Consider the following 16,530-nt stretch of genomic DNA (forward strand, 5'->3'; position numbering starts at 1 on the left):
TGTCACTGGCGTCCACCAACACAAGCAATACTACTGAGTAAGTGGTGTCTCCAGACACATGTATTGCTTAAGTTCTGAGGCCGTTCCATGTACAGTGGATCCCTTGACACGACCACACGACCCTTGGATAGTACGGCCTGGCTTTTAAGGGTCAGGTCAAAAATCGTGCCATCTTACACAAGAATCGTACAGTCCTGTGCAAGAGGTTGATATTCATGAAGGTTAAAACTACACAGTTACGTTGTAGTTAATTAATCCTTCACTCACACTACATGTCCTTCAGCGTGCATGAGACAGACGGTACAGTGCCATGAGCATGTCATGATAACATGGTACTAAAGGAAACTAATTACCCAGTAGCTGTTTATCGAGGAAAAATGACAAATGAGGTAATCAACAGGTATTAACCATACGTTCAGGTAATCAAAATGACTATATCACAGTGAACGAAAGATATCCACTGTACAGCTAATTCTGTTGCTGACACAGTCGATCTTTCCGACACATTGTCCTTTAATTTCCACATGTCAGTCCTGCAACAGCCTCACATCCTCCAACTGTATCTTAAGTGCCCACCTATACTTTCCTCTGGCAAGGACTCTCCCGGCTACAAGTGGGCATGGCATTTGGACCAGATGGCGGACAAACCCACATTTTAAAGGTGTGTGTGTGTGTGTGTGTGTGTGTGTGTGTGTGTGTGTGTGTGTGTGTAGCCTCTGAGCCTTGCTCGTCTGTTTCCCGTTTGTCTAAAAACACACATGCTTCCTTCCTCATGGACGCGTGCCTTGGTGCAGCCCGTCCCAACCACAGGAGACTGTTCTAGCCTCTCTAACTATAGCCCCAGAGCTTCTACTTTTATCATCTTCAAAGCATTTGAAAACGTCTCAGTTTTTGACTTTAATAAACACATAGAATCGCATTCTCTTCCTCCAGGCCGCCAGCTTGGCCTTCACGGTGCTACGTCTCGTGTGTGTGCCTCATCACTAGTCCTCTTCGCTCAGGGACTTTGATGGGTAACTTGTCGCAGCGTACGACATCCCCAGAGCAGGTGACGGGGCGTGGCACTGGTCCCTGCCTACTTAACCTCCCTCCTGTTATTTTCCTTTCACTTCTCTCTGTTCTCCACCGGACAGCTTCCTTCACGGCCGCTTCATCGTGGTGGCCGTGGAGGGAGCGACTCCTACTTTATATCCCGTCGACTGTGGCGTTCCTCGGGGTTCCCTCCTCCGTCACGTACCATCTTGCACGTCTCCATCCACCATATTTCGTCACGTTCTTACACCACTCACGCTCACCTTCCTTCCTCTCCTCAGTCCCATATGCGTTCTTTCTTCAATCAAGTGTCAGAACACAGTTACTGCCGGTGTTTCTGAACGTCTCAGTTTAACGTCGCAATAATATCTCAAGTTGGACTACATCCTTCACTCTGTCCAGGACAACCCACACCACGAGCACCATAAATCTGTTTGCCACAAGCTTGGGTCGTCTTGTATGTAAGTGTAGCAGTCTACGCCAATTCTACGGGATCTCATACGCCCCAGTGCTGTAGTGACCTCATATCTTCTCCCGTCTCACGTCTACCCAGAGTGGCATCAAAAAGCTTCCGTTATTACCTCTCTCCCCTCCTACCCCCCGCCCCCCCATAACTTCTACCCGGAGCGGGATCAAAAACCTTCTGCCTTATTAACTCCCCTGCCATCACCTCCCCTTAACCATCCCTCCCTCCCTCCCCCCCTCCCTCCACCCTAACAGCAGCTGCTTCTCCCTGCTCGTTCTAGTGTGTTGCTTCGGTCACTGCTCTTGTGAACTGCCTTCGTGTGTGTCTTGGATGTTTCAGTATTCAGTCTACTGCATCTGTTTATGACCTTCACAAGGTTAGTACGGGTCACGTACACCAGGGGAAACAAGACAGAATGTCAGGGAGGTCAACTGAACGTGTCATGTGGCTGCAATCCTCCATCCATACCTCATGACTTAACAGTCGCTTCCTATTCTCACGTATATATATGTATATATATATATATATATATATATATATATATATATATATATATATATATATATATATATATATATATATATATATACACATATATAGAGGATGTGTGGATCAGGTGTTTGCTTTGAAGAATGTATGTGAGAAATACTTAGAAAAGCAAATGGATTTGTATGTAGCATTTATGGATCTGGAGAAGGCATATGATAGAGTTGATAGAGATGCTCTGTGGAAGGTATTAAGAATATATGGTGTGGGAGGAAAGTTGTTAGAAGCAGTGAAAAGTTTTTATCGAGGATGTAAGGCATGTGTACGTGTAGGAAGAGAGGAAAGTGACTGGTTCTCAGTGAATGTAGGTTTGCGGCAGGGGTGTGTGATGTCTCCATGGTTGTTTAATTTGTTTATGGATGGGGTTGTTAGGGAGGTAAATGCAAGAGTCTTGGAAAGAGGGGCAAGTATGAAGTCTGTTGGGGATGAGAGAGCTTGGGAAGTGAGTCAGTTGTTGTTCGCTGAAGATACAGCGCTGGTGGCTGATTCATGTGAGAAACTGCAGAAGCTGGTGACTGAGTTTGGTAAAGTGTGTGGAAGAAGAAAGTTAAGAGTAAATGTGAATAAGAGCAAGGTTATTAGGTACAGTAGGGTTGAGGGTCAAGTCAATTGGGAGGTGAGTTTGAATGGAGAAAAACTGGAGGAAGTGAAGTGTTTTAGATATCTGGGAGTGGATCTGGCAGCGGATGGAACCATGGAAGCGGAAGTGGATCATAGGGTGGGGGAGGGGGCGAAAATTCTGGGGGCCTTGAAGAATGTGTGGAAGTCGAGAACATTATCTCGGAAAGCAAAAATGGGTATGTTTGAAGGAATAGTGGTTCCAACAATATTGTATGGTTGCGAGGCGTGGGCTATGGATAGAGTTGTGCGCAGGAGGATGGATGTGCTGGAAATGGGATGTTTGAGGACAATGTGTGGTGTGAGGTGGTTTGATCGAGTGAGTAACGTAAGGGTAAGAGAGATGTGTGGAAATAAAAAGAGCGTGGTTGAGAGAGCAGAAGAGGGTGTTTTGAAGTGGTTTGGGCACATGGAAAGAATGAGTGAGGAAAGATTGACCAAGAGGATATATGTGTCGGAGGTGGAGGGAACGAGGAGAAGAGGGAGACCAAATTGGAGGTGGAAAGATGGAGTGAAAAAGATTTTGTGAGATCGGGGCCTGAATATGCAGGAGGGTGAAAGGAGGGCAAGGAATAGAGTGAATTGGAGCGATGTGGTATACCGGGGTTGACGTGCTGTCAGTGGATTGAATCAAGGCATGTGAAGCGTCTGGGGTAAACCATGGAAAGCTGTGTAGGTATGTATATTTGCGTGTGTGGACGTATGTATATACATGTGTATGGGGGGGTTGGGCCATTTCTTTCGTCTGTTTCCTTGCGCTACCTCGCAAACGCGGGAGACAGCGACAAAGTATAATAAAAAAAATAAAAAAAATATATATATATATATATTGGTATGAGGATCTCACTAGTTCGTAACAGTTTTATCAAGAGGTAATCCTACTGAAGTGGGATTACCCCTATATATATATATATATATATATATATATATATATATATATATATATATATATATATATATATATATATATACACACACACGTTTCTACTCTAGCATGGCGGTAAAAGGATGTACCAGCATTTATGCTTGTGTTGGGATTTGAAACTTTGCAAAATGTTTACACCTGATGAGGCGGATTTCCCCGTGAAACATGTAGTGCATTGTAAGTCTGAATAAATCATATATATATATATATATATATATATATATATATATATATATATATATATATATATATATATATATATATATATATACACACATATATATAGTAAGTTCTTGTGTTTCAAAAAATACATGTAAACTTATTCATTAAGTATCCTGACAAATGAACATCTACATATAATGATCATAGGTCACCTTCTCCAAGCTGCACCTTCGTAACTAAACACAGCGTCTCCACTCCAAGCCATCAGTCCTCACCAAACCAGCTGAAAACGTGCCCCAAACGATCCCTCCCCAACCACACTAGCTGGGCATGTACTCAGCCTCGCCTCACGCAATACAACAACTGACTATTTACTCTCAATACCTCTTCACTCAGTCGACTAGTATTTACTTTTGTTGCCTCAATAATCCAACATCAACCTTTTTAAACTTATTCCTCCCACCATGCCCATACTAGACCAAATGTGAGCTTAGGAGAAGCATCTTGTTTCTCACAAACCAACTACACACTCATTCCACGTGTACCTCACTCTCAAAGCCAATTGTGGACTTACCTACGTGCTGCCTCACCTTTCCTCCTTCATAACTAACCCAACTTGATCAACAATAAAGTTATTACAAGCATTTTGTCCCTTACAAACCACACTTTTGACTTGGTCTCAGTACAGCTCTTTCCTCAAAGCAATTGTAAACATATCCCCAGCGCCCTTAACCTTATACAGCCATCCACTCATTCATACAACCACCCGTAGACTCATTACCTCCAGCCAGCAGTAAAGTTACCCAAGCGTCTTCTCCCTAACAAAACCATCCGTTAACTTACGACATGCATCCAGGCCCTTCCTCACGAGGCTAACAGTTAAGATATTACAAACGTCTCCTTCCTCATAAATCTACAAGTCAAGTACCAAAAGTACCTCCTCTCTTTCATGAGCCGCTTCCCATCCATGAGTCATTTCCTCACAAAAACAACATAAATTTCACAGTAAACACTGCTGCTTCCTCCTGTCTAGACCAGAAGCCCCTCCCTGATCCGTAAGACTGTAAATATACGTGAAACAGTCCCTCCTCAGCCAAACATAAGTAAGTTTACCCTAAATGACCCTTCACTCAATCAACCAACTGTCAACTTATTACAAGCGACTTTCCGTCCATAAAATACCTGTAACATCATTACAAGCAACTTTCTCCTCATAAACCAAGTGAAAAAAATTTCCATTACTGCTTGACTGGCCACATGTACTACGTGTGGCTCTTCCCTCACCTGCCAACTCAATCCAAAAGTACCAAACTCACCCACAAAACCAACAGTAAAGTCAACACGACAACGGCTGAACTGACGATAAAACCAACCCAAGACTTACTCCTATCCTCTCTACCTCACAAAACCAAACCCATTACTCCTACCTACCTCATAAAGCCAACCCCAGAGTTACCCTCCGATCGCCTTCCCCACGCTACATCAACAAACTTAATTCCACGACCTCTTTCCATACTGAGCCAAAGGTAAACGTGCTCTAAGTTCCTTCCCCCACAGTAATCCAACTTTAAACTTGACGAGCCAGAGTGCCACCACTCTCTCTCTCTCTCTCTCTCTCTCTCTCTCTCTCTCTCTCTCTCTCTCTCTCTCTCTCTCTCTCTCTCTCTCTCTCTCTCTCTAACCCGATCAACTGTGACTTTACCCTGTGTTTCCCCTGTCATCTACACCAACTGAAAAATTAATTGAGAGTGAACTTTGCCTCAGTACAGCCCCACCAGCCCTGCCTGCCATACTGTACCAGCCAGAACCATCCAGGTGCCACCGCTCAATCAATTTACTCCAACAATCACTCCTAATGATTTCTCAGAAGACTTACTTCTTTACCTCACTAACCCAACACTTACTCCAAGTACCTTAAGGTAACTTAACCTACAATACACCTTGCGTTTCCCTTCACCTTACACAAACAGCGGCCAAGTTACCCCCACACGTCCCTCCCTCCCTCCCTTCCCCTACACCAGACGAGGAACCTCTCACATCAAATTATCAACCGTAAACAGAAAACAGTTTCAGCCAACCTCCCTTCACCCCGCTTTCTCAGTAAACCACGAGTTATCTTACTTAAAAGGCTAAGTTAAGGGTAAACTTACTCCATTCAGTAAACTAAGGGTGAACTTACTTCAATGGCTAAGTTAAGGATAAACTTACTCCATCAGTAAACCAAGGGTGAACTTACTCCAAGGGGGGTGAGGGAGCTTGTCTTCTTCTCGCTGAGCTGCAGGAGTCTCTCTATGTCGTCGTCTGGGTGGGTCAGGCAGGAGGTGTCGGTGGAGGAGGCCAGGGAGGCGATGGAGTCCCTCCCGGAGATCCTGCCCACCGAGCCCACCAGTGGTGAGGGCGACCCACTCTTATGCCCGAGGCCCACACCCTCCTCAGCACAGCCCGTCGACTCATCTGCAACACAGAGCCTCACGTCAGAGCCACACCAAACACAAGAGTGTAACACAAACATCAACACAAACACCAAATCCGCATTAATTAAATCAGGTAAAAAGTAATAAGCAAAAACCTGTCGTCACAAAAATCAATGTGGAAATAATGCAACAAAATAATAAGATAACATATGAACATGAGAAATGTTATCATGTGCCCCACCACACCACACAGGTGTTGGTCGTGAGGTCACCACACCACACAGGTGTTGGTCGTGAGGTCACCACACCACACAGGTGTTGGTCGTGAGGTCACCACACCACACATGTGTTGGTCGTGAGGTCACCACACCACACAGGTGTTGGTCGTGAGGTCACCACACCACACAGGTGTTGGTCGTGAGGTCACAACACCACACATGTGTTGGTCGTGAGGTCACCACACCACACATGTGTTGGTCGTGAGGTCACCACACCACACATGTGTTGGTCGTGAGGTCACCACACCACACATGTGTTGGTCGTGAGGTCACCACACCACACAGGTGTTGGTCGTGAGGTCACAACACCACACATGTGTTGGTCGTGAGGTCACCACACCACACATGTGTTGGTCGTGAGGTCACAACACCACACAGGTGTTGGTCGTGAGGTCACCACACCACACAGGTGTTGGTCGTGAGGTCACAACACCACCACAGTAAGGACGGTTGTGTTTCGTCTGCAACACTACTAACGATGCAGCCCAGGTCTGGTGCTACAGGAGACGTGCGCAACACAGTGCTGAGTACACGTCGCCCCGCTGGCACCAACAGCTGCGACGCGATCTTAAGCAGGACGGATGTACGACCCTTGGGCCCGACCTCTGACCTGACCGTTAAGGTGGAGGAGGTGGGGGGGGGGGAGTGAACGTGATTACTCCCTTTTTTTCAGGCAGCCTCATCCACCTCGTCCCTCCCACTTAACTTACAAGATGAGCCACCGACCCCTGGGGTCAGGGCCTCACGTGGCGACCTTACTGTCCGGGATGGCCAAGCACCGGCCGGACACCAGCGCAAGGGCGGCAGTGGGCGAGGCCCCTGGATGGCCCGGCTGAACAACACGTGTTCCACACGTGGCCGCTGGTGACACACGGGATCACGGCCACCGTGCCACCTCAACTGATGACACGCAGGTCACACGTGTGCCTGGCGGCCAGTAATCATCGGCTGGTAATTAAATAATACCAACAGAGGAATGACGTGGTGGTGAGGGAGGACCGGCTCACACACGACCACTGGGGAGGGAGGGGCAGTGGTGAGGGAGGACCGGCTCACACACGACCACTGGGGAGGGAGGGGCAGTGGTGAGGGAAGCCCGGCTCACACACGACCACTGGAGAGGGAGGGGCAGTGGTGAGGGAAGCCCGGCTCACACACGACCACTGGGCAGGGAGGGGCAGTGGTGAGGGAAGCCCGGCTCACACGACCACTGGGGAGGGAGGGGCAGTGGTGAGGGAAGCCCGGCTCACACGACCACTGGGGAGGGAGGGGCAGTGGTGAGGGAAGCCCGGCTCACACGACCACTGGGGAGGGAGGGGCAGTGGTGAGGGAAGCCCGGCTCACACGACCACTGAGGAATGATGATGTCGCACGGTAGTGTCTGATGGTCTGGCACGACGAATGAGGACACGCGAAGAGTAATCACGCAACGACGCTCTCTCTCTCTCTCTCTCTCTCTCTCTCTCTCTCTCTCTCTCTCTCTCTCTCTCTCTCTCTCTCTCTCTCTCACACACACACACACACACACACGCAGGAGATCAAGACATGGTAAACACAGAGGCTAGAGACCGGGCCTTGCCTCCTCCTCCTCCGTCTCCAGCCAGGCCAGACCTCGGTCTGGCTTCAGCAAACTAAGGCTTGGGACATCCTTCCCTGCCGCCCTAACCAGCCTATCTAAGCCATAATTACAGGCAAACGACCCTACTTTAGCGCCATAAAAGGAGGCCTTTTCCCCCTTCGCAAACATGGGGCCATTCCTACCACACCTCCTGGCAAGCTTAGAAACAGGCTATTACACAGCCTAGATTACGTACGAGGCTAGGTTAGGTTAGGTTACGGATGTCCTAGGTTAGGTTAGGTTAGGTTACGGATGTCCTAGGTTAGGTTAGGTTAGGTTACGGATGTCCTAGGTTAGGTTAGGCTAGCTTACGGATGTCCTAGGTTAGGTTAGGCTGTGTTACAGATGCTCTAATTTAGATGAACAACAGCTGAAGCCGTTGATCAAACTCGGACCTTGAGCACGACGGCAGACCTGGCTGAGATCTCGAACACAACGGTACGACCCTGCAGCGTGATGCGTGACCTTTGAAATGAACCTTACGGGTCAGGCGTTAGACTCGAACAGCTACGAAAGACTGGCGTTAGGATGGGATGGTGTTAGGATGGGATGGTGTTAGGATGGGATGGTGTTAGGATGGGATGGGGTTAGGATGGGATGGGTTAGACTGGGATGGTGTTAGGATGGGATGGTATTTGCAGGGGCTGGTGTGAGGACGGGATGGTGTTAAGACGTGCTGGTGTTATACTGTGACAGTGTTAGGCTACGAGAGACGTCCACGGTGGGAGGGGAGGGAGGTGTGTGTGCCGGCCAGGGGTGGCCACACTAGTGGCAGGAGACGGTGTGGTAGCCAGGTAGTGAGTATGTAGGAGGTGGGAGTATGGCATGAAGGAGCTGTAGGTAGTGGAAGCGGGACAAGAGAGAGAGAGAGAGAGAGAGAGAGAGAGAGAGAGAGAGAGAGAGAGAGAGAGAGAGAGAGAGAGAGAGAGAGAGAGAGAGAGAGAGAGAGAGAGAGAGAGAGAGAGAGACTGGTGGCTCTGATGATTATTCAAAGTCATTAACTAGTCATAATCACTGTAGGGAAAAGTCATTACAGGTCGATGATGAAGTTATAACACAGACTGTAGGGGCGTGGAAGGGGTACTAGAAGGGGTGGCTACACCTTCCCCTCCCACACACACACACACACACACACACACACACACACACACACACACGAGTGCATGACGATACTCACTGCTACCTCCAGGCGTCTACATGACGTACAGGAGGTCTCAACTCACGCAGGGAAAACATTATGTAAAGAACATAAAACCCTGGACGATGCCCACGACACTGTAGCTCACACCTTGAACACGACGGTACCGAACCTTGAACACGACGGTACGATCCTTGAACACGACGGTACGACCTTGAACACGACGGTACGATCCTTGAACACGACCGTACGATCCTTGAACACGACGATACGATCCTTGAACACGACGGTACGACCGTGGAGCATGAACGTACCGACCCTTGAACACGACGGTACGACCGTGGAGCACGAACGTACCGACCCTTGAACACGACGGTACCGATCCTTGAGCACGACGGCACGACCGTCTGATGGCCTCGCCTTGTGGGTCAGGTCAAAGGCCAGGTCATCAGACCTTAGGCTCGTGCTCAAGGGTCGTAGAGTCGTGCTCAAGGAGTTAATTAGCAACATTCATTAACAAATCGTTGCTATGTCAGAGTCAGCCATAAGTTTACCTTAATTAAAAACTAAAGCTGAACCGAACAATGTTACGTCCGTGCACGTCACAAGCAACCGCTGGGGTATACCATGAGTCTCACACTGGCATACGAGCACTCCAGCATGTCATGTACTTCTGGTCTACCAGCGGTACACCACGTACACCACAAGCTGGTAATTTACATACTTCTGGTGTCCAACAGCATACCAAGTATACCATCACCTTGTATACTGTATACCACTGGTCTCCGGCAGTATACCTAGGTATATCAGGAGGTGGTATAACATACGACTGGTGGTCAGCCGAGGAAGCGAGCGGCCAGGGCCGCCAAGAACCTCTGTCGACAGTGTGCACGGTAAACTGTGTGCCACATTTGCATGTTATGATGAAGAGCTTCATGCTCCTTCATGGTGATGGTGGTGGTGGTGGTGGTGGTGGTGGTGGGGGCTGTGGTGGTGGTGGTGGTGGTGGGGCTGTGGTGGTGGTGGTGGGGGCTGTGGTGGTGGTGGCGGCTGTGGTGGTGGTGGTGGTGGTGGCGGTGGTTGGTGGTGGTGGTGGGGGCTGTGGTGGTGGTGGCGGCTGTGGTGGTGGTGGTGGCGGTGGTTGGTGGTGGTGGTGGGGGCTGTGGTGATAGCTGTGGTGGTGGTGGTGGTGGTAGTGTAAACCTGCAAGGCTGCCAACATTGCAGGCAGGGTTTGCATGGCACTAATGGGCCAGGCTTTCATAGCGTTGCTGTGGCCTCATACATTATTTGGGCGTTGGTTCCTCATTTATTCATGGTGGGAGCTGCTACCACTGCCTTCCTCCCTAGTGGGGAACCAGGGAATTACACTACTTAGTTTACAGCAGTGTACCCGTCCGACACTTTACCACCTCAGTTAACATCTTGAGTCGTGTGTGGTGAGGCGGGGAGAAGCTGGAGCGGGGGAGGGGATGAAGGCTGGGGGAGGGGATGCTTACACTCTCGTCGTGTTTACCTTGAGGGAGGAATCACCAGATGGAGGAGGGAGGGAGACGGGGGGGAGATCTGCAGGAGGAGGAGGAGGAGGAGGAGCAATACTGGGCACATGAGGAAGATGGGAAGGCCAGACAACAGGACACCTGACGGTCCATGACGAAGTTATCTGCTGGAGGATGGTAACAGTAGCCTACGTTCCTGATGTATGTAGAGGGAGACTAGATAATAGAGCAGACGGTTCCTCCCCACCCACCACTGTAGATGGAGATGGGGTAATAAAGCAGAAGGTTCCTCCCCATCCCAGCACACAGGAAGATAACAATAAGAAACATCATGCAGTACAAACGGGATATAATGACGCATATCTTATCACAGGAGATGAATGAAGCAAGATATTCTGTTGTAATATCTGTCGCGGGTTACTGTGAGAAACGCATATGAGACAATGTCTTATCAAGTAAAAAGAAGTTAAACACTTTCATGATAGTAAGTACCACTGAGTAAGGTTGTTCAAGATCGCCAGTAGAGCAAAACACAGACACATTACAACTGTCTTCCCAGGTTCGTGGCTGACCTCCTTCCAGCGAGCTTCCAGCGTCTGGAATCAGATGGGAAGTATTTTCCATTCCTCCTCTCCTATACAGTTGTCGTCACGTCAGTATATGCTCAGTATACAACACGTAATTCCTCCACAGTACACTACTGCCAGATAATCAGGTGAGGAGGAGGTGTAGGAGAAGCAGGGAAGTAAACACCAGAGCAGATGAATGGAAAAATGCTCATAAATAATAGAAGGTGAGGGAGGAGTGGAGCCCTCAAGATAATGAGGCCCCACTGGGCTGTACAGAAATAATGGTCAAGTCTGGAAAATCTTGCAGTTTGTGTTCAAAATAGCAGCAGTTAGAAAACGGCTCCCGCACAAAACCGCCAAAAATAAACGTATTATGACATTTTATATTTAGTGTGAAAATCGTCGGGAATAAATACGTACATGTACGGAGATGAGACCAGTTGATGACCTACATGACTGTGATAAAACAAGGGAAAACAAATACAGAGAGAGAGAGAGAGAGAGAGAGAGAGAGAGAGAGAGAGAGAGAGAGAGAGAGAGAGAGAGAGAGAGAGAGAGAGAGAGAGAGAGAGAGAGAGAGAGAGAGAGAGGGGGGGTAGTGGGGGGCTGATAGACCGGTGCAGAAAACGTCCTCCGCCAAACAGATGGTCGGAAGCCCCGCATATACGGACCTGAAACTCAACTTTATCAACAATATCGCTTGCTTGGTGTCTGGTTAACTGCCTGCCTGATTACGTGGGTCCCGGTTAATCCGAACATCTCACCATGTGGGACCCCAGAGCACGATTATCCTGGGCCCCAATAATCCGAACTTGACAGAGCACAACCCTCATGATCCCCTGGGACGCCCTATCCCATCTGATCCCAAACGTTACCCAGGTGACCCAACTCCAGTTAACCAAACTTCCAATTAGCCATCGTTTGGTTAATCGTAGACCACCTAGTGGAGGTGATTACCGTGAAATCTAATTATGCGGAGGCGATACAGAACTATTCTATCCGGGTTCTGTTAAGCTTTGCATCTCATTAAACCAGGTTCGCTCTGTCCCACAACTAATTTTCCAGGTGTGATTAACCTCGGGGCTTGGTTAACCGAGAGCTGTACTGCCAGGCGCCTGGTTAACGCCTAGTTACCTGGGTGGGCAGCGTCACACAAGGGCCTCCTCCCCCACCTCAACAAGCAGGTACAAGCAGTATTACCAACTGCTGGATCTGGGGCGATCAGGCAGGGTCGCCAACACTCACCCACACTTGGCAAATCTGTTATCACTAAAATCAACCACGATGGTTAATCCCCGGAGCTCCTGGTCATTAGGTCGCTCTCCGGATAATTTCTCGACCAAAACAGTGTTCAACTAGAAACCTGATTAACCGGAGAAAATGTCATCCGAAACTATATTATCCGGAACACAATCAACTCGGATCATTCAGGACCGAAGTAACCCGATACCTGAGTATTCGGGGTCAGGTTAACCAGCACCTGATTCCAGTTCTAATTCTACAAAAATCCGGAGCCAAGTTAACAGAGTCCGGGTTAACCAACCCGTGTGAGCCTGTCTTCCGTCCGCTGCTCACGAACTTCTCCTTGACCAGTTAACCGTGAGGTATGACCAGCCTCACACAATACGCCCGGCTCCCCACACCTATACTGGTCCGGATAATGGGCCAGCTGTTACCCGGAGTCCGGATGAACGAAGTGCGGTGGGCACAGGACTGGTGTGTGGACTACAACTGTCCGGATAACCGGAGCGAATGTACGGATGACAGACGTACGGTTGGCTGCTGAGAGAGAGAGAGAGAGAGAGAGAGAGAGAGAGAGAGAGAGAGAGAGAGAGAGAGAGAGAGAGAGAGAGAGAGAGAGAGAGAGAGAGAGAGAGGCCATGACCCCCACAAGATGATGGATAATCCAATTCTACAAAGAAAGAAAGAAACAAACAAACACCAGCATTAAACAACACCACCCAGCCTCCCTCTCCAGTAAGGAGGAAAAAGCAATTTCAAAATAAGATCTGCTCACACCAGCAGACACACCCAACACTGAGGCGCCAAAAAATCTCTCTGGCTGTGAAGTGAGAGGCGGAAGCCCGCGTGAGAGGAGGGAGGGAGAGGAAGGAGCGAGAGAAAGGAGAGAGGAGGGAGGGAGAGGATGGAGGGAGAGGAGGGAGGGAGGAAAGAGTGAGGCGCCAGAGAAATGTTGAAAGAACAGAAAACGGCAGACGGACCAACCGTAAGTAACTGGAGTCAGATGTAGCGGGTGTGGGGCAGCAGGTTTGGGTCTATAGCTTTTCTACGTTTCCCGCCTGAGCGAGGTAGCGTCAGGAACAGACGACTGAACCTTCGAGAAATGCCCCCCCATCGACCTCTTCTTCAGGTCCCCCCTTCTACACAGTGATAATACAGGAGTGGAGGATTTAATTTCCACCTCCCAATCTCTACCACCAGACTGCACGACGCAAACTGTCTCTCCTCACGATCACACACACACGGGTGGGGACCAACCCGCTCCCCGGGTGGCGCTGACGGTGGGCGGGCGGGTAACGGAAGCAGATCCGGAGCAACAGGAGCCAGATGTAGACATCATCAACAGAAACAGAAAGAGAAGGTAATCAGCAGCAGCAGACGAGGGAAGCAGAAGGCTAACAGGAGCAGGTACAGCAGGAGCGGAAAGCTGAATGTACACAGCTAAAGCTGAGGTTAAGCAGTTAAAGCTGAAAGCAGGGAGCTAAGCCTGATTGCAAGGAGGTAAAGGTGAAGGCAGAGTACGATATAATAAGAGTTCTTGCTTGGTCTGGTCCCTGGCTGATCTAAGGAAGGAGACATAATCTGCATATTTCATGAAATTTAAATTAGTTTTTCCCGACGTTTTTTCCCCACGCTTGTGTGTTTGAATCATTGCTTCTCAGCTGAAGCTTAAGGCCATTACTGAAGTTGGCTGACACAAATATTGGTGGATCATAGCGTGTGCAAACTTTAGCGGCGCCTTCCACACACACGCTTATATATATATATATATATATATATATATATATATATATATATATATATATATATATATATATATATATATATATATATATTATCCCTGGGGATATGGGAGAAAGAATAATTCCCACGTATTCCCTGCGTGTCGTAGAAGGCGACTAAAAGGGGAGGGAGCGGGGGGCTGGAAATCCTCCCCTCTCTTTTTTTCTTTAATTTTCCAAAAGAAGGAACAGAGAAGGGGGCCAGGTGAGGATATTCCCTCAAAGGCCCCAGTCCTCTGTTCTTGGTGAGGGAGAGTACTGTGTCACACGGGCCACACGGGCGACGACCCCCTACACTCGTCAGAGACCGTGACCCATGACGACCGTCACTCGGCCCCTGCCGTGCACAAGGCTGCATCATGTTGCATCACCAAGACTAGGAGGAAGGTGAGAGCCACGCCTCACCTGGACACATTCATCACCGGTGAACACCCACCCCAGCAGCTGGCCTCCATCATCACCAACACGAGACACAAGGTTCAAAACTTTACCAGAGATGTCGCTCTACCTGGTGGAGGGGAGGGGAGGGGGGGGAAGGGAGGAGGGGGGAGTAAGTTTAGAGGGGAGGGAGAGAGAGGGAGGGAGGGAGGAAGCATTCATCTTCCCACTCCCCCACTATCTTCCGCTTCTCTACTTGACCTTCCCTGACCGACCTCTTCCTCCTCCACTGCAACAAAAACATCGGCAGGGAGGAAGGGGGTGGGGGGGGTCACGGTGGAAGGCAGATGATGCCGCACGATATATACGTCGTATATATACGTGTATACATATATATATATATATATATATATATATATATATATATATATATATATATATATATATATATATATATATATATATATATATAATTGAAAGGATCACAAATTAGCGCGTGATCAACTATATTCCTATAAGTCCACGGGGAAAATGAAACACGATAAGTTCCCAAGCGCACTTTCGTGTAATAATCACATCAAGAGAGAAACATGAGTCAGTTGATATACAACGAGACGTAGCTAAGACGGCATTTGGTCAACAAGTGACGCCCAGGATAATTCACTGTTGACAAAGGAAAGTAATAATAAGTACAATATGACGGTACACATGATGACTGACGTGTACTGCCCACCACAGGCCCGGCTGGTGTGAGGTACGTGTCGTGTGGCAAGACTGCCTGCGTGAGCCTGGAGCCAGCAGCCCACGCGGGGCCCGCCAGGCAGCGAGAAAAGAACTAACTAACCGCGGCAAGTGAGTGAAACTTGACAGCCACAGCCACAGAAAACTACGCACAGAGAGAGAGAGAGAGAGAGAGAGAGAGAGAGAGAGAGAGAGAGAGAGAGAGAGAGAGAGAGAGAGAGAGAGAGAGAGAGGGCAGGCAGGTAGTAACGGGTTAACCTCAGTAAATCATGGATTATCAAATTATCGGCTTAATTCCTGTGTTGTTGATGTTGGCGGCGCTGCTCCACCAGAAGCAGCACACCTGCCTACCTACTCTCACCTCATCATTGCCCTGTGTATGTACACGCTCTCATATACCTACCTTCTGTAACAAGTGCCTGGCTACGTTACCATTCATGGTCCTCCCACCCACACACCTCGCACAACTGCTCACTCTCTACCTAGTCAACCTTGAAAGGCTGTAGTCAGGTCACCCTCCACTCTTCCCTCCGTGTGTGTGTGTGTGTGTGTGTGTGTGTGTGTGTGTGTACCCTGGCCGAGTAAATGGGATACGGATTTAACTACAATACATAGATCAACTTGTCTTTGTTTATACAGAGGCTCCAAGTTATATTCTGAAACCTTGTACACAACGGTACGACCCTCGAGCACGACGGTAAGACCTTTGGATATGATGGCGTGACCTGACCCTTAATCAGAGGTCAGGTCAAAGTTCAGGCCACCACAGCCAAAGAGGTTACCACCACCTTGGGCCACACACAGCTGGGGACCTGCAAAACCCACAAATATCAAAACATTTCACCACACTAATATTTACATCTTAATAAAGTATGTAAATCACTACTAAATGGTAACCTTCCGCCATTAATTACAACACAAGACTTTTATTGCGCTAATTGTGTGTGTTCATAATTGTGGGGGTTCATAAATTACTATTTGCTGTGTTAAGTCATCTTCCCAACTATCTTAAGACCCACCTAATTATTCTTGCTAATTAAACCTTTATCTATATTTCAGTTAAGTTCCTACTACTAATTTTTGGGCAGTTTAATTTCCTTAAGAAATTTACCGCCTTATTAAGT

The 16,530-nt window shown here is 48.5% G+C and overlaps 1 protein-coding gene across 10 annotated transcripts in view; it reads right to left on the reverse strand.

Moving 5' to 3' along the window:
• Positions 1 to 16,530, reverse strand: part of LOC139756926 (synaptotagmin-like protein 5) — a 252,541-nt gene that overhangs the window by 33,480 nt on the left and 202,531 nt on the right. For all 10 annotated transcript variants that reach the window (XM_071676854.1, XM_071676855.1, XM_071676858.1 and 7 more), the window contains one exon: positions 5,986 to 6,203. In XM_071676854.1, coding sequence (XP_071532955.1) covers positions 5,986 to 6,203 — 218 coding nt within the window. The remainder of the gene's footprint in view (positions 1 to 5,985; positions 6,204 to 16,530) is intronic.

This window comes from Panulirus ornatus, chromosome 23, assembly GCF_036320965.1.
Source record: "Panulirus ornatus isolate Po-2019 chromosome 23, ASM3632096v1, whole genome shotgun sequence".
In the NCBI taxonomy this organism is placed as follows: domain Eukaryota; kingdom Metazoa; phylum Arthropoda; class Malacostraca; order Decapoda; family Palinuridae; genus Panulirus; species Panulirus ornatus.